The following is a 26,638-nucleotide window of genomic DNA, read 5'->3' as shown; positions in this document are numbered from 1 at the left end:
GCAAACCAACATGGCCTAGTATTGTTTGAGCCCAGGGAGAATATAACCCTAATGGGTATACTCACAGGAAACAAAGCACCTCCAGGTGCAGTAACAGCAAGCTGGAACCACAAGTCGCCCAGTAGACAAACCACAGCAAGTGATCCTCAGCTTCCAGTAGTAAAACGTTTTGTGGGAGAGTGGTATATCAAACCCCACAACAGGGTCAAAATACCACACAAGCAAGTGTATATGAAAGTAAAAATCTTTAATAACACAGCAACGCGTTTCTCAGCCGCCTATGGGCTGTTTCATCAGGCTATAATAAAACATTAAAATATACACTTGCTATATACCAAATTAAAAAACCTAAAAATTATCTAATTGGACAGTCAATTGAAATTTCAGCCAATGTGTGATCATTCTCAATCAATTACTACGGCAACAAATTCATTAGTATTCGGGTGGATAGGTATAACCAGGTGTGCACCTAATTAGCAAACTGACACACCACCTAGCTTCCAGCCCCTGTTACTATTTGTTACCATAGTGACCACATAACAGTACATATACATTAAAAGTTTATCTAATACACATGATACATCTACATTTGATTAGCACAAAGGAATATTTACAAGTACCCGAAAGTTCATTTTTAACCTATCTCCAGAATTATGCTTGTGAGAGGGTAATGTGTAGCCAGACACCCTAAAAGATAGTCTGGAGCACATATATGATCTATATGTGCCTTACCAGTCTAGTATTGATAGTATCACTAGCCCCATATGAGAACCTTTGTTGGATTCAAAATGTGAGAGCATATTAAGTCTATGTATAGGAATAATGATCATCGTATAATGAGCCGTGTGTAAACAGAAAGCTTCCATTATGTGATTCTACGTGTCTTAACATGAATGCCTTCTTAACATGAATACCTTCTTGAAATCGGTAGATCTTGTAAATGTAATTATTTCCATAACGATCTTTTGTGCTGCAAGGCATCTGTTTGCACGATCGCAAAATCCTACTTGGAAGCTAGGTGGTGTGTCAGTTTGCTAATTAGGTGCACACCTGGTTATACCTATCCACTTGAATACTAATGAATTTGTTGCCGTAGTAATAGATTGAGAATGATCACACATTGGCTGAAATTTCAATTGACTGTCCAATTAGATAATTTTTAGGTTTTTTAATTTGGTATATAGCAAGTGTATATTTTAATGTTTTATTATAGCCTGATGAAACAGCCCATAGGCGGCTGAGAAACGCATCACTGTGTTATTAAAGATTTTTACTTTCATATACACTTGCTTGTGTGGTATTTTGACCCATTAACCTGTTGTGGGGTTTGATATACCACTCTCCCACAAAACGTTTTACTACTGGAAGCTGAGGATCACTTGCTGTGGTTTGTCTACTGGGCGACTTGTGGTTCCAGCTTGCTGTTACTGCACCTGGAGGTGCTTTGTTTCCTGTGAGTATACCCATTAGGGTTATATTCTCCCTGGGCTCAAACAATACTAGGCCATGTTGGTTTGCCTCTCTCTTTTCTAGGCATAGGATCTAGGGCCTAGGCCCTCAAGGAACACCAATCGGATCTGTTTGGAGGTCTATCAGTGAGCTGGACTACTGTGAAGTTTCAGCCTGCCCCATTAGCACCATCTGGGTGCTTTATGTTTGTGAGTATATATAGTGCCATCTATATACATATCTCTCTGTTTTGGTGGTACTGGGCCATTGTGGCGCCTCTGTGTTCTTCTATTTGCAACCCCTGAAAGTTTCCCAAGCCCCTACACAAACTGTGGCTTACTGGATGACACAGCTGCAATTAGTAGTAAGAGATTGGGACCTCCGACAGAGACCTGTAGTTAATGGGGTTCTAGGTCTTCCCAACGACTTGAGGAGAAATCAGGATACGTCGGCAGAGATAACAAAATGGAGATTTCTCATACCACAATACCGGCCCTGTTGTTGCAGCTGGGAGAGGACATGCAGGATCAATTTGAAAGCTTATCGCTGCCCATTTGCGACATGGGCACATGGAATGTTTTAAGTAATATGGAGGAACCAGATGAAACAATTTCTCTTACCCAGCAGGATTCCGCGATGTGCGGTGCTGCCACATGGGAAGAATTAGGCAATATTGAGGAACCAGGAGACACAACCTCCCCAGCCCATCAGAAGCCCGCGCTCTGCCGAGCAGATCCATTAAAGGATACCAGTTGTGCTACGGATGCCACACTGGTTGCATGCGGGTCAGCTGTTCCTCCCTAACTGAGTCCTACAGAGGTGCCAACTGGTTGCCTGGAGCGAGATGTAAGTTGGCAGAGACAGGAGCACTCAGGAAACCACCCTCGCTACCCAATATTACTGAACGGTCCCTCAGTTGAATCGGAATGCAGCCCTGACTATCACCAATTCCACTACGCCTCTACTACCTCGCTGGAAGGCGAGCCCTCCAGGCACAGATAAAGATAGTGGTGTCCGGGTTCCGATGGAGAGTCAAGACCGGTTACTAGAGTTAAAAGCTTCACGGGGGATATTTCGCCCAAATTCAGCCAGCATTTCCACAGCCTAACAATGGTGCTCGCCACGGAGTCCCTCCTGCTCAACTTGCAGCTAGCCCATCTAAAAGAACTGGTGTCGGCTAAGAGTACAGCTGCATTGGTATGATGTTACCTCCCAAGATTGAACATTGCCGTTCAATAACTGACTTATGTTGTACCTCAGCGAAAAGTTTGTAAAATAGTTTGCATTGTTTGTCGGTCTCTTTATTATACATGTTATGGCAAATGCTTACTGTAGTTTGATGTCCTTAAACATATAGCTAGGAGTGCTTTTCTTACATAGAACTATGTAACAAGACTGCAGGGTTTTTTTTTTATTTATTTTTTTAGTATTTTTACATCTCTTGTCAAACCGGTAATCAACTATAATTACACTGGTAGCCTTATCACCATTTTTATTAGCATTAAACATACTTTGTAGATCAGTACTTAAAGCTATTACTCTAAAGGGATGTCTGTGATGAAGTCTTTGTTTCTCCCCATCAAGCCTTATAACCTTCCTGAACTACGATATATCTTTATGTATGTGATATGTGCCATACCTATGTTATTCTTGACTACCTAGCCTGCCCTAACAATTTCGAAGTAGACAACTTATATTTAATTGCAGCCAAAGCCTGGCCATGTGAGGTCTGGAGTGGGTTATTCTATTGGAATCTGCTGATGCCTCTAATGACTTAATTGGAGTTAAATCTCATTCAGTATAAAAGTTATTTCTTGGTTTATTATTTGATCTAACTTAATTTCCTGATGGATTCACTTAAATATGCTAGTTGTCTTATGTATTTTTAGATCTGTTTTAAATAGATAGTACCATGCCTAACATTCAGTTGCTTAGCAAAACATGTATTTACAATTAGATATTTGCATATTTCCTATGTTTTATTCATACCATATAATTTACCCAACATAGGTTAAGCAACAATGACATTTAGACCCTTTATAATGTTCCACGTATACCTATCCTAATCCTGTTGTTAGATGTGGTAACAGTACATCTCCCGAACATCTTTAATAATGGGGTAGTTTGAAATACATATATAACTAGGTCAATAAGGACTTGGATTCTAATATCTAGTCTAACTATGCTCCCTCAGAAGCTAGTACCCTAGGCCTATTCTTAATTTATTATATGACTCAGTTTGGATCATTTTGGCTCTAATATTACTAGGTCAACTCTATAGCAACTACATTTGAACTCACTTGTACGCAAGTATACACAGCACCTATTTTTTGTTATATTATAGTAGTCTCCTATGTGATAGGTGTTTTTAGAACCCGGCTTAAGCTGATCACTCTGAACCTACAGTTGGCGCTAAAGGCTGGTTACTTATTATTGGGGCACTTGTTTTATGAGAGCTGTCTAGTTTGATGAGGTTACCTAACCTATTATAACTACTATTAACTTAATTTATACATTGATAAATATATGCTCCTTTTACTGCCGGACTTCTACTTTGACAAATGTGCTGTAATCAAAAGTCTATGAAACACTTGCTCTGGATGCTATATGCTCTCTAGACACAATATTATACTTCTGGGGATGGTCCATCTAGGCTATATCTTAGAAGGTATAGTGATATTATATGTTATATTAGTGCTGTTTATATTAACCTTATAGAACATAGCTCAGATATGATTAGCTGTTTATTTAATACAGGGTATTAAGTGAATATCCTTTTAACTTTATGCCTCCTATGAACTACCAGATTTGTTTTGGGGTTTCTAGTATTTAAAATAATTTAGCTGATGCTATTTAAATAATAAGTGGGTACTTAAATTATTACTTTAGCATAGACACTTAAATATATTTTAGATAGAGCCTCACTTATACCTCATATATATTTTGCAGAGTTTACTCCTCTCTAGATACACACTCTTATATCATGCCTAGGTACACTACTAGCCTGGTCTACCATTTTAGATATGGACAAATACTCCATCATTATTCACTACTATCTCTTAACTGAGTGAGGTTTACATCTCTCTTTGTGTGTAAAAATTACCCCTAATCCATAGTTAACTTTAAGGCATAGGCTTGCAAACTAATACCACCACCTGCCTCCATTACTTGTCTGTGCTTAACACGAGTAACTTTACTATAGCATAGTTGGTATAGTGTGACTTTTCATTACATAGGTGCTTCTAAATGATCTGTGTATTTTTGTTGTTTATTGGTCGCTGCTGTTAATTATATTGAATTTACTCTACTAGGGGGTTCTGAGATACGAAATATGTATAGTGAATGGTCATTGTTAATTTTACTTACTCAGCTGAGAATCTACTAATGTCTTTACCAGGGGTAAACTTCCTGAGGTATAATATTGTCAAACATAGTAAACCCATTTGTTTTGAGCTTCCCTTAATGTTTTCTTATAGGTCCCTAGATTTCCCGAGATGTCAATTGGTGTATAGCCTTCACTGACATTGTTTTAACATTCCCAGAGGCCGTACTTTATCTTTTATGACACCCGTATATAGATACATATAAGTGTTTATACATATGGCTCCGCCCTTCCAACCCCCCTCATTTTAAGAGCGGTGCTTACCCGCTGAAATTCCCCCCCCCCCCCCGATAACGTATATTTACTCCTTTTCTTTTTGCAGCTGACAAAAAGCTATTTAGCTGACCACCAGTTAGCTGCTATATCAAATTGCCATTTGGCTTGAAAATGAGTCTTCACTAGGTCAGTCACTTATGCTAATATATTATAAAATCGAGGTTCCATCTACCTATCTATGGTGAATTTTATAATTGTTGATATATGTTGTTCAATTGTATTTGTATCTCTTTCTGTTATCAAAAGGAGATCTATGTCTTATGTTTATTGTACAAAACCTCAATAAAAAATATTTAAAAAAAATAAAAAAAATAGGCAACCTAAAGAGCATATAACCACAGCACAACATTTCTAGGGGTTTAAGTGCAAGGTTAATTAGTGTTTTAATGCACAATTTCACATAAAAAAATCATTAAACGTGGTAATATCAGTAGTACCAACAGAACACAAATACTGCACATAAGTTTAACATGTTGTCTTATTGGCAAAGAGTTTCTCAAGTGGCTGTTTATGCTTGAATGAAGTGCAAAATTCCAGGTGCATGGATGTGCAAATGCCCCCCCTTAGCCCCCTCTGGACACCCATGTACATATACATACTGCAGGAATGCTACCTAGACCCCCTCTAGCCAAATATTTGGGATCATTTCTAAAATGAAAAAAAAAAAAAAAAAAAAAAAAAATATATATATATATATATATATATATATATATATATATATATATATATATATATATATACAATTTAAAATGTTAACTATGCGCTGTGCAACATTTTTTTCTGTCATTTTTCACTTTCTTACAAATATTTCTGTCACTTTGGATCTTGAGGGCATACCTATAATTTATTTTCTTATTTACCCAATTTACCCATTTAACTCCATGACCCCTTATGTTCTGTGACTTATTCTTGATGCAATTTTACCTATGTATGTGTCTTTTTCCTGGGCTGTTATTTTTTTTTTTAACCATCACAAATAACTTTATCTTCCTTTCAAACAATGGCCCGCATTGTAATTAATCAGAATTCCAATGTGACTCTTATCATGTGACTTTTAGCAAGGATTTTAAATTCGATCCCATTCCAGGGGATTAGAAAATCCCATGATATCTCACTTATCACATGGTTTTTATATGTGTATGTGGAACAAAAACATCCATATTACTTTGCTCTTAGGTTTAGATCTTGACAGTATTTTCAAATATTTTTTAAATTTTAAACTTTTTAAAAAAATTATTTTAAACTAACCCCCACCATCTTCTTAAATTTGTTTTAACTAGTATGTGCCACCTTACATCTTACAATGACATTTTTTTTAATTATTTGTTCATTTTATTTTTGTCCTTTGCTCCAAAAATTAATGGGACGATGCCCCTACTGCCCCAATAGAGAAGCCTACATTGCTGGCTAGCATTTTAAAGAATCTCACCAGCAGCCCAGATAACTTTAGAGAAGCAGGCCCTAAGTCACTTATAGGGTAAAAAGTGATCTAAAGAGGGTCCTGGCTAGCGTTCATTGAGCTGGAAATAGTTTGTGATGGGGTTGATTGTGGTGGTCAATTCATTTTTAGGGATTATTGTGGGTTGGAAGACCAGGACAGTGGTGGTTATGTTTAACTGCAAAGAAGGGAGGTCAAAGGACTGTAACATTGGAATATTAAATAGGTGCCAGCTATCGCAACTTGGGTCCAAATGGCAGGCTTAATTTTTGTAATTAGTCCATCTATTTCCAAGTTTAGGAAATTCTTTCTTTTTTATAAATAAATTTAACAGAAACCCTAATCAGTTGCAGAGGAGGCTAATATTTAGTAAGAAAGTGACCAGTTTCTCTGTCTGGAAGAGGCTGAAGATTCTGCAACATGACTACAAAATAGCTAAAACTAAGGGTTGTTTGGTTTATTTTTGTAAGGATCCTCCTGTTTTGTTAATAAGAGGTGACTATGGGGGAATTTGTGATGAAAGGTTCCAAAGGGGGTGTTAGATTTTAGTGTAGGGGCGTTTGTGTTGGGCATCATAGTGGGAGGATGTCTACAGTATAGTAAGATTGGGGTCAACAAAGGTTAGGGTTAATTGTAGAGAATGGTCTCCACTGATAAGGGGGGATGTCTACAGTATGGTGAGATCGGGGTCAACAGAGGTTAGGGCTAATTGTAGAGAAAGGTCTCCACTGATAAGGGAGAATGTCTACAGTATGGTGAGATTGGGGTCAACAGAGGTTAGGGTTAATTGTAGAAGAAAGTCTCCACTGATAAGGGAGGATGTCTACAGTATGGTGAGATTTGGGTCTCTGCTGAAAATGTTTTACCCTCTGTATTGACATTAGACATATAACTGCTTTTAAGCTTTAAAAGAAAAATGTGTTGTAACTTACCAGCCACTATTGAGTGCAACATCTCTGTGGATGTTATTCTGTTGTTTTTTTAGTTGTTTTTTTTAAATCGTTTTTATACATATTACACAGGGAATAAATGGAGACATTGTTCATATTTTTATAAATTTATTTTTCCACAACCGTTTTTAAAAAAAATAAATAAAACATAGCATTAAAACTATCCAACAACAGTTAGCATTAAAATGCGTTTTGAAATATTAATATATGTAAACATTATCACCATCTTTGCCCACACACACACATTCTCATTTCATCAAAATAAATCAGGAGGTAGATTTTATTTCTGATTAAAGTTTATCAACATTTATTTTCAGAATTTTAGTCCATTAAAGGCACGTGTAGGGGGATATTTCTAGATAAGTTCTGTAATGTGTTTATCACCTGGAATAAAGTTTACCTCTGGAAAAGAGCAGAAGAAAAGGTAACTATTTACAACTGTAAGGTTCATCACAGAATTATCAAAAAACACAATCACACAAAACTTTTAATGAGATTGTTGTAGATAAAATGTTAATAGGATTTTCAGCTGGAACAGAACCTACCACTATGTTTTAGTTTATTTTATTTAAATTGTAATTAATTTTATTCAATTATTTTGTTTTTATAAACATAGTTGAGTTGGATACACATAATTTTAGTGTATGTAAACTGGAAACTGTAGCAAATTGCTACAATTAACATGAAAGCATGCGTCAAATCGATTACAGCATGGCACATACTTATTTTCCTTTGTAAAGCTGCAATGTAAAACTCGTTTATCAGGATATACTGGTTAGAAACAACAATTAGCTGGATCATGAAAGGAATTATTCAACTATATTTTAAGAAGTAACAAGATTCATAAAATGTAAGTTTATAATTTATTTTATTTAATATTTTTTATTTTTCATAATTTGTATATGATATTTTTTTATTCTATGGGTCATTTTAAACATTAACAAAATAAGATGGGGTGTTACCAAGTAAAATATTGATAATAATTCATTGATGTCTTAAATGGAAAAATATTATAAATGTATAAAGTTGGACTAGCATCAAGTTTCAAGCAAAATCCTACAAATCCCGACTTCCATTTTGTAAACATTAACAAGTGAGTTTTTAAGGAATGATTAGCTTGGGCTTCAGGCAAGCACATTATTCCCCTTTTGTTTAAGTAGGGGGATGCTTCAAATCTGAACTGTAAGTGCTGACTGTAGACTAGAGATTAGATAGACTCTGATACAGAAATCTTATATGGCCTTGGAAATATTCATCTTTTATGTTATACATTGCAATTCATCAAAAACAGATATCATTTCTTTACTATACCCATAGGGTATGTCTTAAATCCCAATGAATGTGTGATTAAAAAATTATAAAAAATTGTTAAAGGGACAGTCTACTCCAGAATTGTTATTGTTTAAAAGGATAGATAATCCCTTTATTACCAATTCTCCAGTTTTGCATAACCAACCAACATACTTTTTAGCTCTGTGATTACCTTTTATCTAAGCCTCTGCAGACTGCCCCCTTATTTCAGTTCTTTTGACTGACTTGTAATTTAGACAATAAGTGCCCTCTCATAAGTAACTCCACGGGTATGAGCACAATGTTATCTATATGGCACACATGAACTAACACCCTTTAGCTGTGAAAAACTGTCAAATGCATTCAGATAAGGGGCAGCCTTCAAGGTCTAAGAAATAAGCATATGACCCTACCTAGGTTTAGTTTTTAACTAAGAATACCAAAAGAAAAAAAAGAAAAATTGATGATAAAAGTGAATTTAAAAGTTGTTTTAAATTGCCTTTCCTATCTGAATCATGAACGTTTTGACTAGACTATCCCTTTAAGAAAACATCTTTAGGCATCTTCTTACCAAATCATTGAGGTTATTTTTTGGATATATAGAGACTTACAGTGACTTATAACTTAATGTCAAAGTGCTAAACATCTTATTGACAAAAAGTTCAAAAAAGTGCCAAAAACAATGATAGTTCTATTTACAAGATACATTTATAGTTATCTATACATTTATTTACAACTGTTCTTTGTCATTCCCACTCAAGTCTTTTAAATGTTAACTGGATCTACCTCTAAATCCCAGAACACACTGTATAACAATTGGTACATTAAAAAAAAAAAACCTCAATGTTACTACAAAAACTTCATGTTACTCTGCCAGCTTATACTACATCTGTGCCAATTAAATTTTTCTACTTATAGCTTGCAATGTAATATCTGGAGGTTGAGGCGTGTGACTTCTACAACTGCCCATATCACAGTCTGTATTACATTACTATACAGTACTTTATTCTAAGACAGTTTAATGCTCACTACATTTCAAGGGCATCTATTTTCTCAGACACACAGTGTGCACTGCATACATCTTGATTTATGAAGCCAGCAGTGGCTCCTCCCATGCTTAAATTACTCTTGATGTCTTCAGGGCTGATCCTTCTGCGAGCATTCCTCTACCCACATCTCAAAAGCTTTCTTAATGGTTTCTTCAGATACATCATTAGAGATTTCTGAAAATGATTAGTAGAATTGATTAAAGACCAAATAATTAAAATGGGGACCGTGTGAATATGAACTTTAAATGCATGAGAATAATAAATTCAGATTATTCAATGGCAAGCATGGTGTGCTTTGTTTCCAAAATGTTTTATATATGTTGGGTTCAATGTTATTTAATGATTACATTAATTTAAGTATGCCATATCAGTCCTAGGTGGGAGGCATGAGGTGAACAAGTTCAAAGGCTAATGTTATAAGTGATTGGGGACAGTTTAATGTGTTGATTCATAAGAAGGAAATGTAGGATCTTGATATGGTACAGGAAGCCCTAAGTGACAATGCTTATATATTTTGGCCATTTCCTTTTGTACATTGTATAAATTACTGAATGGATTATTGAATAGTAGTTCTAGACAGTAGGACCTTTTTAGAAAAACAGTGAAAATATGAATAATACAAATACCAAAGGATAATATATAAATATATTATAAAAATATTATAAAAATCCTCTAGGAGGCACTATAAGTAATAACAGCACAGATAACAACATGAAAGACTGTTGAGGATATACATTCACATAAAATGTTAGTATTATTATAATAATGTGTTCCGTAATCCCATAGGATGGGTAAATGATGCCAAAAGGATTAGGATGCAAAAAACATGAGTATGATTACTTGTAACCCAAAGTCCAAACTTCAGACGATATCCAAACAATGATGTGCTTGATGTAGAGGATGAAGATGGGCAGCTCTCTAACTTCATCAAGGATGGAAGATCTACGATATGATATAAAACAGAAAGAGGCGCCACATATGCGAATCAGAAGTACAAGTACAATGTATGATGTAAGCAAGGAGTTGCACACAGGGTACTCACATTCATGAATGGCATTCAGTCATGCCCATAGAAGCAGGCTGGATTTCTACAGCAGTCTAGCTAGCTGATCGCCATCTGATTGGTTTCCCACGGTGAAAGGTCACAGCGGATCAGGAACAAATACAGGTAACCAGAGTGGAAGGGATACACCCAAAAAGGTAGCGTAGGCTCAGAGAATAATACTGTCCCTAATTGGCTTCATCAGATAATAACTGCAAAACAATGCACTTTACAGTAACTGTATGACCATGGCTAGCTTTGTTAGTTTGTGACAAAGCTAGCCATTGTCATAAAGTTACTGTAAAGTGCATTGTTTTGCAGTTATTATCTGATGAAGCCAATTAGGGACAGTATTATTTTCTGAGCCTACGCTACCTTTTTGGGTGTATCCCTTCCACTCCGGTTACCTGCCTTTGTTCCTGATCCGCTGTGACCTTGCACCATGGGCAACCAATCAGATGGCGATCAGCTAGCTGGACTGTTGTAGAAATTCAGCCTGCTTCTATGGGCATGACATGAATGTGAGTACCCTGTGTGCAACTCCTTGCTTACATCATACATTGTACTTCTGATTCGCACATGTGGCGCCTCTTTCTGTTTTATATCATATCGTAAAATATGAATAATGCTTGTAGCAACCCAAAGTTTTTTTACACTTAAATAACATGAGTTTGTAATTTGGAAAGCTTTGTATTTACTTCATCTATAGAAAAATCAACCGGTCTTGTAAAATATTTCTTCAAATACAACAAGTTTGATTTATAATGGTTTAGTAATCCTCTTGATGTTTGTTTAACCATTCAAATATTTTGTATATACTGTATGTGATTCAGTAATTCAGTTTTGCGTCATTGATATTAAAACAGTAGTATCTTGTCTACTAAGATTCTTAACAAAACGTAAACATACACACACTTGTGGGTGTCTAAAGAAATTTTCAAAATTACCTGCTGTTCCTAGCCCTGTAGGTAGCGGCAGTCTCATAAGTCCTCCACTATGTTTCAGTCTCTCATTTAAGGCTTTATTGATGAGCTGAAGTGAGCAGTCTTGGTGCCATACAGGGAGTTCCAAGCCCCTCATACACTTAATTGTACGGTCTTTCTCCTCTTGGTTGAGCCGTCCTCTTACATAGGACACATAAGTCATAAACGCCATGTCTATATTCACTGCTTCGCCATGCATTAAAGCAGGTAAAACTTTCTGCAAATTAACAAAACATAAAATCTTTAAGTAAAAAAACAAGATTTTTTAATTGCATTTTCCAATAAATTACATAATATAAAACAAAGTTAATTAACCTACAGTGATACACTTCACCAAACCTTGTCACGGAGAGAGTCATTCATCTAATTACTGATGTAGCACTACAGTAAATTCACTAATTTATTTACATGAAATAAGCAATAAAAAAATAATATATATAGTATACCTTTCTTATTAAAGGTACATAAAATATATTGAAATAAATAATTATACATACCATTTCAAGCTCTGGGCTTATGACATGTCCATAGTCAACAAGCCGATCAAGGTCATCTTCCCAAAGGTTTGGCGCCAGTTCCTCCAGCATTGTTTCTATAGCAAGTCTTGTAACTTTTAATGCAGCATCTCCATAACCAGTAAGACCATTTTCCGACTGAAATTTTGTATCCAGGAGATATTTTCCATGGCTTTCAAGCAAATCAAATAGCCCTTTGTGTTTCATTAACGCCATCTACAAAAAAAAAAAAAAAGATCAATAAAACATGCAAATTAAAATGTTTAAATGATTAATTAAAGTGATTTGTACATTATCTTAAAGATGAACATAAGGAAATATACTATGTCGTAGTGTCATAGTTCAAAGCCATTAATTGCTAAAATATATTTTATGTAGAATTCAATCAAAACTAAAATCATAAAAATACCTTCAAAATTTCACCAAGACCGTTGGAAATTTGACGTCGTGGAATAGTTTGAATAAATGATCTGTCAAGGAAAGTGGCTACTGGAGGTGTATAGCTTCCAATCTTGTTTTTGCAGTTGCAGAAGTTGACTCCATTTTTCGCTCCAACACTTGCATCAACGTATGACAGGAGTGTTGTTGGAACACGAATGTAGGGAGTACGACGTCTGTAAAGAGAAGCTGCTAAGCCTACAATGTCCAAACATACTCCTCCTCCAATTCCTATTATGGGCTCAGTACGTCTGTCAAGCCCAAATTTGTGAACTTCTTCCAGAATATGCAGGACCAGTTCTATTGATTTGGTTTCCTCTGTGGTTTTAAGAGGAAGTATCTGATACTTGACATTGTTAGCTTCAAAATACTTTCGTAATTTGTAGCCATAAAGTTTATCAACCATCACGTCTATGACAATGAAACGTTTTAGTGTCTTCTTCTGAAGAGCCTCCATCTCCTCGGGATCTGACACATGGCCATAAAGTAGAGTCATATTGCTTGGATCTAGAAGGTTCTGACTCTCTATCACGTTGTAGCGGAAATAAATCGGGGCTTGTATGGTCCAGGAAATCCCGGATTCTGTGGACTTTTCTCCACTACATAAGAAAATAAAACAGAACACTATGAAATACTTAAGTTTGTGTGCTGTATTACATAACAACTGCAAAAAAAAAAAACCCAACATATTATTTATTGGGCTCTTGAATATTTTCAAGTTGTCATGTATAGGCTATAATAATGTTTGATATTTTTATCTTCTTTAATTTTCTACAGTATTGCTGCATTTTCTATTATCCACCGCTGCAAGGTATATTAAAAAGATTTGAAATTCAACCCTTGTTGAGGAATATATATATATTGGAAAACTGAATTATGCAGTTTTTTATATTCCCAGTGTATATTTATACTTAATATGGGAATAGCCAGAAAATTCAACAAAGTGTAAATGCATTGATTTGTTAGCTAGCTAATCTAAATTTAAAATTAAAAATTAAAATAACTAATGCAGTTTTTTTCCCTTTTCTATTGAGTGCTTTGAAAAGGTAGATTTATCTACCCCAAATTAAGTTTAAAATTGCTTGGAATCTCTCATAGTATATGAGAACCATTAAACTATCTATATTGGTAATTTCAAATTGGAAGCAAGTTCAGGGCAAAAATATATGTCACTCACAACTCAGAATGGTGAATCTAGGCTATATATTTTCAAATACAACTCTAAAATGCAGGTGTGAGAAAGGTATGTCAAAAAATTACACTTTATAGCTCAACAAACTTGGAAGTTTTATAAAGATAAGTTAATTTAAATAATACATTTATTATGAATATTAAAATACTTAGAGACAGGATCTAGAGTTCTCAAACTTATTGGAAAATATGTGATTTCTGGGTATGTACGGTTTACACCTTTCTTGGAAAGAAATATTGACTGTGTTAATTTGCATAAATTTAGATACATATTTATGCAGTACACAAGCTTAAAACTGGAAAGACTAAATTTATATAATTTTCAAATTTTATTTCTACACACACAGAAAAATTGTTCCCATAGCGGGTAATTTTATTTTATATATATATATTTTTAATATATCTATTTTTTATTATCCACATACTATAAAAATACTGGCTAACTAGATGCCAATCCATTTGTATTGGATGTTGGTGTGTGTATAGTACTGAGTTTGAGTTATTTTAGCTGCAACATTGATGTCTTTATACAGTATCACACTATTGGATTTGTCTTTTGTTTTATTGGAGATGTACTCCAAGAAATGTGCTGAAGACCGTTCTATTTACCCTCAGTCCACTGTAATTTGTTTTATAGTAGTGCATAGTGTCGTTATTTCTTATTTTCAATTTCGTTTTACTAATTCATTTCTGATTCTTTTTGGTTGTTTCTGCTAGTGATAATTCATTAAAAAAATTGTTATATATTCAAACTTTCCTGAAATGCAGTCTTTTCTGGCATTACCTAGTCGTTCATAAAAGTGAGATTTATAACAATATTGCAGTGTATTTATAGAAGAAAACACTTCACATAAATATTATTTACCAAGGTATGCAACAGACTATATTTTCTATACATTTTTGTTCTATACACTATTTTATACCACTTCCTTTTTTTAAGCTTTTGAAATAACCCATATTTGATGTATTGGAAAACAGATTTATACTCACATTTTGGCCTGAGATACAATGATCTGATCTTCTTCCCAAGTGCAGGGAATTTCATGACCACTCTCAACACGTTTCCATGTATCTTTTACTCTGACCAGCTGGAATTCCTTTGGCTTATTTCTGCAAGTAATACTTTCCTTTTTGGGAGTCCCTCTGACTGCATTCACTGAATAGAATTCCCCAGCTGGCATGTTTGGTTTTGAAATTCAAAATCTTCTTGAGACAGTTTTCAATATTTCTAAACAGTTTTATTTCCGAAACGCAGAATGTGTGTTTTTATAGTTTTGGGACAACCTGTTGTTTGACAGGGGAGGTACCTGTGAGTCCCATTCACCTGCAGTTTATAAAACTGATATTGTATAACCAAAAAAAAAAGGGTGTGAAAGAAACACATACCTTAGAAAGCCTATTCACTTTGTTGGTTGTATAACTGATATTATGAAAGTATTTCTAATTATACTGACAGCTTTGCTTTCATAATCAAATTTTCATTGATATGGTCCAACTTTTACATAATGTTAAGGTAGTTGCATTACAAAACTGAAATATATTATTAGGGGCTAGATTACAAGTGGAGTGCTTATTTATCGTGGCCCCATTACAAGAGACTGGTTACTGCTACCGCACGCTTGCGGTAGCAATTAGCGCTTATAAAATTCAGAGTTCAGATCTCTGGTTAATTTTATAAATATCTCCCAAATGCCCCCAATCTTTTTTTTTTAATTAGCATATTTTTGTAAAAATTTTAGCAGGCTTCTTTGGGGGCTAAAGTCAGTGGCTGCGGGGTGTTATAAAAATACGGCACTGAAAAATGCCCTTACATTGTGTGTTCCCTGTAAATATATATACAGGCGTACCTCAGAGATATTGTGGGTTTGGTTCCAGACCACTGCAATAAAGCGAATTTAGCAATAAAGTGAGTGACAATAATTTTTTTATTTCTCTGTTTATATAAAAGTTATATTTACACTATACTGAAGACTATTACATGTGCAATAGAATTATGTCTAAAAAAACTATGTACATACCTTAATTAAAAAATACTTTATTGCTAAAAAAAGGTAACCATAATCTAAGCATTCAGTTAGTAATAATCTTTTTGCTGGGGGTATGTATATATAGGTGTGTATATATGTGTATTCATGTGTATTTATGTGTTTATATGTGTATATGTTGGAAAAATGGTGCCGATAGACTTGCTTGACACAGAGTTGCCACAAACTTTCAATTTGTAAAAAGAGCAATATCTGTGAAGCGCAATAAAGCGAAGCACAATAAAACGAGGTATGCCTGTATGTATATGAATATATACATATATATTTATGTGTTAATATGTGTATATATATATATATATATATATATTTACATTTGCTGCCCATCGCTGCGTGACTTACCCCCTTCGCTGCACTACGTTCTCATGCTAGAGCCAATGAAAGCGTGCTATCATAAACACAATTCTTCTGTGCAATGCGAACGCGTGGTCGCGTTCGCATTGCATCTCACCTGTAATGCCAGCGCACATTTGCGTGCGCTGGTATTATAAAGTGGAGCACAAATATCGCTTTAGCAAAAGCAATATTTTGCACTCCACTTATAATCTGGCCCTAAATGTTTTATTTTTGAAAAAATAAGTTATAGAATTTTTTGAACCTGGATAAATGAACAATTAGCAATAATGGGGTCGATCCGATAAAAATCGTCGCCCGCAAAAGCCGGCGACGCCAATATTTGCACTGGTTTGGTATCCTATATACGGCGTAACCTAGAAGTTACGCGCGTATATTTCTGCCGTCGCCCGTAGTTTTTTGGGCTATAGGCAGGTATACCAAACCAGCGCAGTTTGGTATCCAATATGCAGCGTAAGGACTTACGTGGCGAAAATGGAGAAATCTTACTCCATTTTCACCTCGCCACAAAAAGCAGCCGTAAGAAGCCTTACGCTGACTATTGGAGCCCCGTAACTCCCTAAACTAGCTAGAAAATAAACCTAACACCTAACGCATGCGCAATGTCTATCTAGCTGTCAACCGCGATCTGCTAAATAAAACCTAACACCTAACGCATGCGCAAAGTCTATCTACCTGTCAACCGCGATCCCCCGCCGCAATCCCTAATAAAGTTATTAACCCCTAAACCGCCGCTCCCGGACCCCGCCGCCATCTACATAAACTAACCCCCTACTGTGAGCCCCTAAAACCGCCGCCACCTACCTTATCTATCGCCTAATGTGAACCCCTAAAACTGCCGCCATCTACCTTATCTATCCCCTAATGTGAACACCTTACACCGCTGCCATCTACCTTATCTATCCACTAATCTGACCCCTTATACCGCCGCCACCTATATAAAAATTATTAACCCCTAATCTAATCCCCCTATACCGCCGCCAGCTATATTAATATTATTAACCCTTAATCTAATCCCCCTAAAGTAATAAACTCTATTACCAGCCCTTAAAAGGGCCTTTTGCGGGGCTTTGCCCCAAAGTAAACAGCTCTTTTGCCCTATAACCTGCCCTCCCTACACCGCCGCCACCTATATTAATAGTATTAACCCCTAATGTAAGCCCCTTACACCGCCGCCATCTCTATTAAAATTATTAACCCCTAATTTAATCTACCTACCCCGCCGCCAGCTATATTATCTATATTAACCCTAAGTATATTATAGTTAATATAGTTATTATATTATAAGTATTAACTATTTTAACCATAATTATATTAGGGTTAATATAGTTAATATAGTAACTATAGTATTTATATTAACTATATTAACTCTATCTAACCCTAACACCCCTAACTAAATTCTTATTAAATTAATCTAATTCATATTATAAACTAAAATATTCCTATTTAAATCTAAATACTTACCTATAAAATAAACCCTAAGATAGCTACAATATAATTAATAATTACATTGTAGCTATGTTAGGGTTTATATTTATTTTACAGGTAAATTGTTAATTATTTTAACTAGGTATAATAGCTATTAAATAGTTATTAACTATTTAATAGCTACCTAGTTAAAATAATTACCCAATTACCTGTAAAACAAATCCTAACCTAAGTTACAAATACACCTACACTATCAATAAATTAAATAAACTACAAATATCTATCTAAAAATACAATAAAATAAACTGAACTAAATTACAAAAAAAACCAAACACTAAATTACAAAAAATAAAAAAAAAGATTACAAGATTAAATTAATTAAATTAAAAAAAGTTCAAAGCTCTTTACCTTACCAGCCCTTAAAAGGGCCTTTTGTGGGGCATGCCCCAAAGAATTCAGCTCTTTTGCATTTCAATAAATATACAATACCCCCCCCAACATTACAACCCACCACCCACATACCCCTATTCTAAACCCACCCAAACCCCCCTTAAAAAAGCCTAACACTACCCCCCCGAAGATCTCCCTACCTTGTCTTCACCACACTGGGCCGAACTCCTCATCCGATCCGGGCGATGTCTTCCTCCAAGCGGCAAAGAAGAATTCTTCCTCCCGGCGATGTCTTCCTCCAAGCGGCAGCAACGTCTTCTTCCTTCCGACAGCATCTTCCATCAAGCGGCATCTTCAATCTTCTTTCTTCGCTCCGCCGCCGCGGAGCATCCATCCCGGCCAACGACTGAACGACGAATGAGGTATCTTTAAATGACGTCATCCAAGATGGCGTCCGCCGAATTCCGATTGGCTGATAGGATTCTATCAGCCAATCGGAATTAAGGTAGAAAAATCTGAAAAATCAGCCAATCAGATTCAAGTTCAATCCGATTGGCTGAACCAATCAGCCAATCGGATTGAACTGGAATTCGGCGGACGCCATCTTGGATGACGTCATTTAAAGGTACCTCATTCGTCGTTCAGTCGTCGGCCGGGATGGATGCTCCGCGGCGGCGGAGCGAAGAAAGAAGATTGAAGATGCCGCTTGATGGAAGATGCTGCCGGAAGGAAGAAGACTTTGCTGCCGCTTGGAGGAAGACGTCGCCGGGATGAAGAATTCTTCTTTGCCGTTTGGAGGAACACGTCGCCGGGAAGAAGAATTCTTCTTTGCCGCTTGGAGGAAGACATCGCCCGGATCGGATGAGGAGTTCGGCCCGGTGTGGTGAAGACAAGGTAGGGAGATCTTCAGGGGGGTAGTGTTAGGCTTTTTTAAGGGGGTTTGGGTGGGTTTAGAATAGGGGTATGTGGGTGGTGGGTTGTAATGTGGGGGAGGTATTGTATATTTATTGAAATGCAAAAGAGCTGAATTCTTTGGGGCATGCCCCACAAAAGGCCCTTTTAAGGGCTGGTAAGGTAAAGAGCTTTGAACTTTTTTTAATTTAGAATAGGGCAGGGAATTTTTTTTATTTTGGGGGGCTTTATTATTTTATTAGGGGGCTTAGAATAGGTGTAATTAGCTTAACAATCTTGTAATCTTTTTTTTATTTTTTGTAATTTAGTGTTTGTTTATTTTTGTAATTTAGTTCAGTTTATTTAATTGTATTTTTAGATAGATATTTGTAGTTTATTTAATTTATTGATAGTGTAGGTGTATTTGTAACTTAGGTTAGGATTTATTTTACAGGTAATTGGGTAATTATTTTAACTAGGTAGATATTAAATAGTTAATAACTATTTAATAGCTATTATACCTAGTTAAAATAATTAACAATTTACCTGTAAAATAAATATAAACCCTAACATAGCTACAATGTAATTATTAATTATATTGTAGCTATCTTAGGGTTTATTTTATAGGTAAGTATTTAGATTTAAATAGGAATATTTTAGTTTATAATATGAATTAGATTAATTTAATAAGAATTTAGTTAGGGTTAGATAGAGTTAATATAGTTAATATAAATACTATAGTAACTATATTAACTATATTAACCCTAATATAATTAGGGTTAATATAGTTAATATATATAATATAATAATTATATTAACTATATTAACCCTAATATAATTAGGGTTAATATAGTTAATATAGCTGGCGGCGGTGTAGGGGGATTAGATTAGGGGTTAATGTATTTAATATAGCTGGCGGCGGTGTAGGGGGATTAGATTAGGGGTTAATGTATTTAATATAGCTGGCGGCGGTGTAGGGGGATTAGATTAGGGGTTAATGTATTTAATATAGCTGGCGGCGGTGTAGGGGGATTAGATTAGGGGGTAATACATTTATTATAGGTGGCGGCGGTGTAGGGGGATTTAGCTTAGATGCAAAAGAGCTGTTTACTTTGTGAAAAAGCCCCGCCAAAAGCCCTTTTAAGGGCTGGTAAAAGAGCAGTTTTCTTTGGGGCATGCCCCGCAAAAAGCACTTTTAAGGGCTGGCAAAAGAGCAGTTTACTTTGGGGTAATGCCACGCAAAAAGCCCCTTTCAGGGCTATTTGTAGGGTTAGACTTAGGTTTAGTGGTAGGGATAGTTTAGTATTTTAGAGGTTAAATAATTTAATATAGCTGGCGGCGGGGTAGGGGGATTAGATTAGGGGTTAAATAATTTAATATAGATGGCGGCGGGGTAGGGGGATTAAATTAGGGGTTAATAATTCTAAAATAGATGGCGGCGGTGTAGGGGCTCACTTTAGGGGGTTAGAGATTTAATATAGCTGGCGGCGGGGTCCGGGAGCGGCGGTTTAGGGGTTAATAACTTTATTAGGTTGCGGCGGGCTACGGGAGCGGCGGTTTAGGGGTTAATACATTTTTTTATTGTTAGGCTAGTGAGGGGGGATAGCGGATAGAGGGTTAGACGTGTCGGGCTATGTTTAGGAGGCGTGTTAGATAGTGCGGGTGATTTAGACTTTAGTCAGGTTTTGTAGGCGCCGGCAGTTTCTAACGTGGCGCAAGTCACTGGCGACTCCAAAAATCTGTACTTACGCAGATTTCTGGACATCGCTACTTTGTCAGACTTGCGCCACTTTAGCAACTGACGGCGCCGCATATTGGATAGCTCGAGTTGCGAGCTGAAACTGCGGGCGACGCGGGTTCCCTCGCTTGCGCCGCAAACTACGCTGTTTATCGGATCGCGCCCAATATCTGGTTGTAAAGAATTTGGCGACGTTTTGCAAATAAAAGATAACAAAAATGATGCATGAATATTAATTATTTAATTAACACTGCCAGCACTATTCAAAATATAGTGCATGGCCTAACACATGGTAAATGCGAGTAAAATCTGGCCTCTCCTTATGAAAAAGGTGTGGGTGCGGCATCAATAATATGCATAGAGGCATATTTACTGCTCTTCTTTAGGTGCATGTTTTGTTGCAGTAGACAATACGTGCTCTCAATTTTCAAGCCAATGTTATTAGTACAACTATTCAAGAACCCAGTGGGATTGTGTCCCCAAAACAATTCCACACCTAAACACACATTAAGGCCTAGATTACAAATGGAGTGTAAAAATGTTAGCTCTATGGTGCACTAACATTGCTAGAGCACAATCTACAGGGAGTGCAGAATTATTAGGCAAGTTGTATTTTTGAGGATTAATTTTATTATTGAACAACAACCATGTTCTCAATGAACCCAAAAAACTCATTAATATCAAAGCTGAATATTTTTGGAAGTAGTTTTTAGTTTGTTTTTAGTTTTAGCTATTTTAGGGGGATATCTGTGTGTGCAGGTGACTATTACTGTGCATAATTATTAGGCAACTTAACAAAAAACAAATATATACCCGTTTCAATTATTTATTTTTACCAGTGAAACCAATATAACATCTCAACATTCACAAATATATATTTCTGACATTCAAAAACAAAACAAAAACAAATCAGTGACCAATATAGCCACCTTTCTTTGCAAGGACACTCAAAAGCCTGCCATCCATGGATTCTGTCAGTGTTTTGATCTGTTCACCATCAACATTGCGTGCAGCAGCAACCACAGCCTCCCAGACACTGTTCAGAGAGGTGTACTGTTTTCCCTCCTTGTAAATCTCACATTTGATGATGGACCACAGGTTCTCAATGGGGTTCATATCAGGTGAACAAGGAGGCCATGTCATTAGATTTTCTTCTTTTATACCCTTTCTTGCCAGCCACGCTGTGGAGTACTTGGACGGGTGTGATGGAGCATTGTCCTGCATGAAAATCATGTTTTTCTTGAAGGATGCAGACTTCTTCCTGTACCACTGCTTGAAGAAGGTGTCTTCCAGAAACTGGCAGTAGGACTGGGAGTTGAGCGTGACTCCATCCTCAACCCGAAAAGGCCCCACAAGCTCATCTTTGATGATACCAGCCCAAACCAGTACTCCACCTCCACCTTGCTGGTGTCTGAGTTGGACTGGAGCTCTCTGCCCTTTACCAATCCAGCCACGGGCCCATCCATCTGGCCCATCAAGACTCACTCTCATTTCATCAGTCCATAAAACCTTAGAAAAATCAGTCTTGAGATATTTCTTGGCCCAGTCTTGACGTTTCAGCTTGTGTGTCTTGTTCAGTGGTGGTCGTCTTTCAGCCTTTCTTACCTTGGCCATGTCTCTGAGTATTGCACACCTTGTGCTTTTGGGCACTCCAGTGATGTTGCAGCTCTGAAATATGGCCAAACTGGTGGCAAGTGGCATCTTGGCAGCTGCACGCTTGACTTTTCTCAGTTCATGGGCAGTTATTTTGCGCCTTGGTTTTTCCACACGCTTCTTGCGACCCTGTTGACTATTTTGAATGAAACGCTTGATTGTTCGATGATCACGCTTCAGAAGCTTTGCAATTTTAAGAGTGCTGCATCCCTCTGCAAGATATCTCACTATTTTTGACTTTTCTGAGCCTGTCAAGTCCTTCTTTTGACCCATTTTGCCAAAGGAAAGGAAGTTGCCTAATAATTATGCACACCTGATATAGGGTGTTGATGTCATTAGACCACACCCCTTCTCATTACAGAGATGCACATCACCTAATATGCTTAATTGGTAGTAGGCTTTCGAGCCTATACAGCTTGGAGTAAGACAACATGCATAAAGAGGATGATGTGGTCAAAATACTCATTTGCCTAATAATTCTGCACTCCCTGTATAGCACATCCATTTTTAGTCTCATATTACAAGTTGAGAGATAAAGCCTGGGGTGCAATAACATCTGGAGGTTGGATAGCGTAGGTGTGGTAAATCCCTCACATAATAGACTTCTATGGGGAATGCTGAAAATCTCATGTCCATGCTCGAGCAATAGTGGAAATAGTGCAGATCTTCACACTGTTCTAAACTATGGTGCATATAGATAAACACAAAACACACCCACACATATATATATATATATATATATATATATATATATATATATATATATATATATATATATATATATATATATTAGGGTTGCACCGATACCGATACTAGTATCGGTATCGGTATCGATACCAAGTATTTGCATGAGTACTTGTACTCATGCAAATGCACCGATACTTAAACCGATACCTCCAATTCCTACCCATATGCCATCTTGTGGCGTTTTTCAAACTGTATGTTCCCATTTCATTTTAAGCGGGAGTGGAGACTTAACTAAAATTTGTTCACTTCTGTTCTGCCAAAACAAATTGCTGTTATTTGTATTATTTTACGTCAGAGCAGTGCTTTAAAAGCTGCTACTTTACAGCTGGAAGAATTAAATTATATTACTTTGTATTAAATACAAATGTCAGATTTATCAGTTATATAGGCACCCTACAACCCAATTGCATCCAGTAATCGCCCCTTTAAATTGTAGCTTTCCAGCCCCAGCAGCTGTTATTTATTGTTGTTGTTATTAATATATTTTATTGTAATAATTTTATTTATAAACATGTTCTGTGAACTTTGTGACAACAAGCACATAAAACTGTTTTATTATTTCAAAATGTCTTTTAAGATACAGTTCATAATTCTAAAGAAGTGATAAATCATTAGTCTGTATTGTGCTTGGTACTGTTATGACATAAAAAAAGTATCGGTAATTGGTATCGGTGAGTATTTGAAAAAAAGTATCGGTACTTGTACTTGGTCTTAAAAAAATGGTATCGGTGCAACCCTAATATATATATATATAAAAGTATGTCAATGTGAACCTCATTTGCATATCTTAACCAGAATCCTTTGCAGCAGTGGAAACAATGTAATTCAGAGGTTTTCTGTGGGAAATATAAGCCTTCTGGCCTGTCCAGATTTGTTAATGAACTACACAATGAGTTATTTTCTTTATATTTTGTGTGTAGTGGAGGATTTTAAACTCACTTTTTGCCTCCCCCTAATATGAAATGTTGTTTTGTGTATATGTATATATATATATATATATATATATATATATATATATATATATATATATATATATATATATATATATATATATATATATATATATATATATATATATATATATACAGGTGGCCCTCGGTTTACAACGGTTCAATTTACACCGGTTCAGAATAACAACCTTTTTTTTCAGTCATGTGACTGCTATTGAAAAGCATTGAGAATCAGTGCATTGATTAAAATAGCCAGTGGGTGGAGCTGTGTTGCAGCAAAGGTATGCAAGCCAAGCAAGCTGAAATTAATCAGTGTAACCAGACCTGAGCTCTCGAGCAGATTTCAAAGGAACAAGATCTTCCTGTCTATAAATCAGTCCAGATTGGAATGCATGGAAAGAACTGTTTGCAGAAAAATGCAAGTGAAGTCTGTGTTGTGTGATTATTTTATTAGGTTTATAATGCTGTTTAGCAAATGTTTTTGTTCATTTAACTTAGTTTAATTATATATTCTGTGTTGTGTGATTATTTTATTAGGTTTATAATGCTGTTTAGCATGTAAAGTCTTCATTTCAAAGCTTTAAAAATAATGTATTAGGTGTTACTTATGACAATTTTGAGAGGGGCCTGGAACCTAACCCCCTCACTTCCCATTGACTTACATTATAAACTGGGTTTCAATTTACAACGGTTTCGATTTACAACCATTCCTTCTGGAACCTAACCCCGGCGTAAACTGAGGGCTACCTGTATATATATATGAAAACATCAAGCAGGGGATCTGCACACACAAATATATATACATTTTGTACAGTTTGTGATGGTTCCAGCACTGCTGATAAATCAACACCAATAAAAGTTCCACTGACCATGTAGGAAAAAGGCAAAAATATATTTCACTGTCCACACAGGATGGATGAAGAATATAAGTATAGTGGAGACATTGAGAGACCCGACCTTAGCTCCCTACCGTGCTCAGGCAGGGACCGACCCAGGTGGCCTCATAGGGAACCGTTTTGAATGGGAGGGCTCCTATACAGGGTTACCGAGAGGGGGGGAAGCAGGCAGATGGTACGTCAGGAATGCTCGTAACCGCACCTTAGACGTGGGGCAGAAGGTCCTGGCCCTGAAGCCTGTTAAGATGGACAAGCTACAGGCTTCTTGGCAGGGACCCTATCGAGTAGTAGAGCAGCTGTGTGACATGACCTACCTGGTAGGCAAATGCTCAGATGACCGGGTCCGCCAGACCTTTCATGTGAACATGCTGAAGGCATACCAGGATTGGCCAGAGGAGGTAGCCACCATATGTGTCCCGGCTATGGAGGACTCCGAAAGTCTCCCCATGCCGGAGCTACCCAGGCAGAATAGGGCCCCCACAGGCATAGGGGACATAAAGCTAGACGAGAGGCTAAGGACTAGGCAGAGGGAGCAAGTCAGACAGGTGCAAGAGAACCAACGAGACATGTTCTTCACTGACCCTGGGTACACCACAGTAGTGGTGCACCGAGTGGAGACCCCGAGACAGGTGTCCCTGGGGCAGCCAGTGTACCGGGTCCCCGAATCAGTTAGGGAAAATATGCGCAGCGAGCTCAGGGAGATGCTGGACACAGGCCTCATTGAGCCTTCCAACAGTCCCTGGCATCCCCAGTGGTGCTGGTACCCAAACAGGACCACCCGGTTCTGCATAGACTACCGTAGGCTCAATGACAGAACCATGACCAATGCCTACCCTATGCCCCGGTAGATGACCTCCTAGACTGCATCGCCCGCGGCAACTTCCTGACCATCCTAGACCTCTGCAAGGGGTACTGGCCAATCCCCCTGGACCCGGAATCTATTCCGAAGTTGGCCTTCATCACCCCATTTGTCCTATACCAGTTTAAGGTCATGCCGTTTGGGACCTTTCAGAGAATGGTAAATCACCTTCTTGATGATCTCCAGGATTATGCCTGCGTAGCCTATATCAGTAGGAAGCTATTGCCCAGAGAAATAGACTACGCGGCCATGGAGAAAGAATGTCTGGCCCTGATGTGGGCCCTTAAAAAACTACAATCGTATCTATATGGAAGGGCCTTCACCGTTTTTACGGCCCACAATCCACTGGTCTGGCTCAACAGAGTTTCTGGGAACAATGGATGCCTGTTGCGGTGGAGCTTAGCCTTGCAGCCCTTCAACTTCACTACTCAATACCGGCCGGGGAAGAGCAATGGGAATGCTGATGGACTTTCCTGGCAAACTGAGTTGGAATAGCTCCCCGGGCAGCCCCAGGCTGACCCGTGTGTGGATCTAGCCTGGTCTGCCGGAATTTTCAGTGGGGGATACTGGGGTGCTAAGGCGAACCCCCACCCCTACTACCTGGCTCACTCCTTTTCACACCAGTTTTGGCCTTTTCATGGCTTACGGGATCTCCCAAAGTATTCCTGTTTCTTGTTTTGCTGTTTG

At 37.1% G+C, this 26,638-nt stretch overlaps 1 protein-coding gene across 1 annotated transcript; it reads right to left on the bottom strand.

The window, feature by feature from the left end:
- Nucleotides 1–7,583: 7,583 nt before the first annotated feature.
- LOC128666359 (2-epi-5-epi-valiolone synthase-like) lies at nucleotides 7,584–15,304 on the bottom strand. The gene is made up of 5 exons (XM_053720915.1): nucleotides 14,994–15,304; nucleotides 12,784–13,411; nucleotides 12,357–12,590; nucleotides 11,824–12,076; nucleotides 7,584–10,008 (listed from the first exon to the last, which is right to left on the bottom strand). The coding sequence occupies exons 1-5, from the start codon at nucleotides 15,182–15,184 to the stop codon at nucleotides 9,923–9,925; spliced, it is 1,392 nt and encodes a 463-aa protein (XP_053576890.1). The 5' UTR covers nucleotides 15,185–15,304; the 3' UTR covers nucleotides 7,584–9,922.
- Nucleotides 15,305–26,638: the final 11,334 nt, after the last annotated feature.

This window comes from Bombina bombina, chromosome 7, assembly GCF_027579735.1.
Source record: "Bombina bombina isolate aBomBom1 chromosome 7, aBomBom1.pri, whole genome shotgun sequence".
Taxonomy (NCBI): domain Eukaryota; kingdom Metazoa; phylum Chordata; class Amphibia; order Anura; family Bombinatoridae; genus Bombina; species Bombina bombina.
Note: the sequence above shows the minus strand (reverse complement) of the source record. Positions and strands in the feature narration are given on the sequence as shown.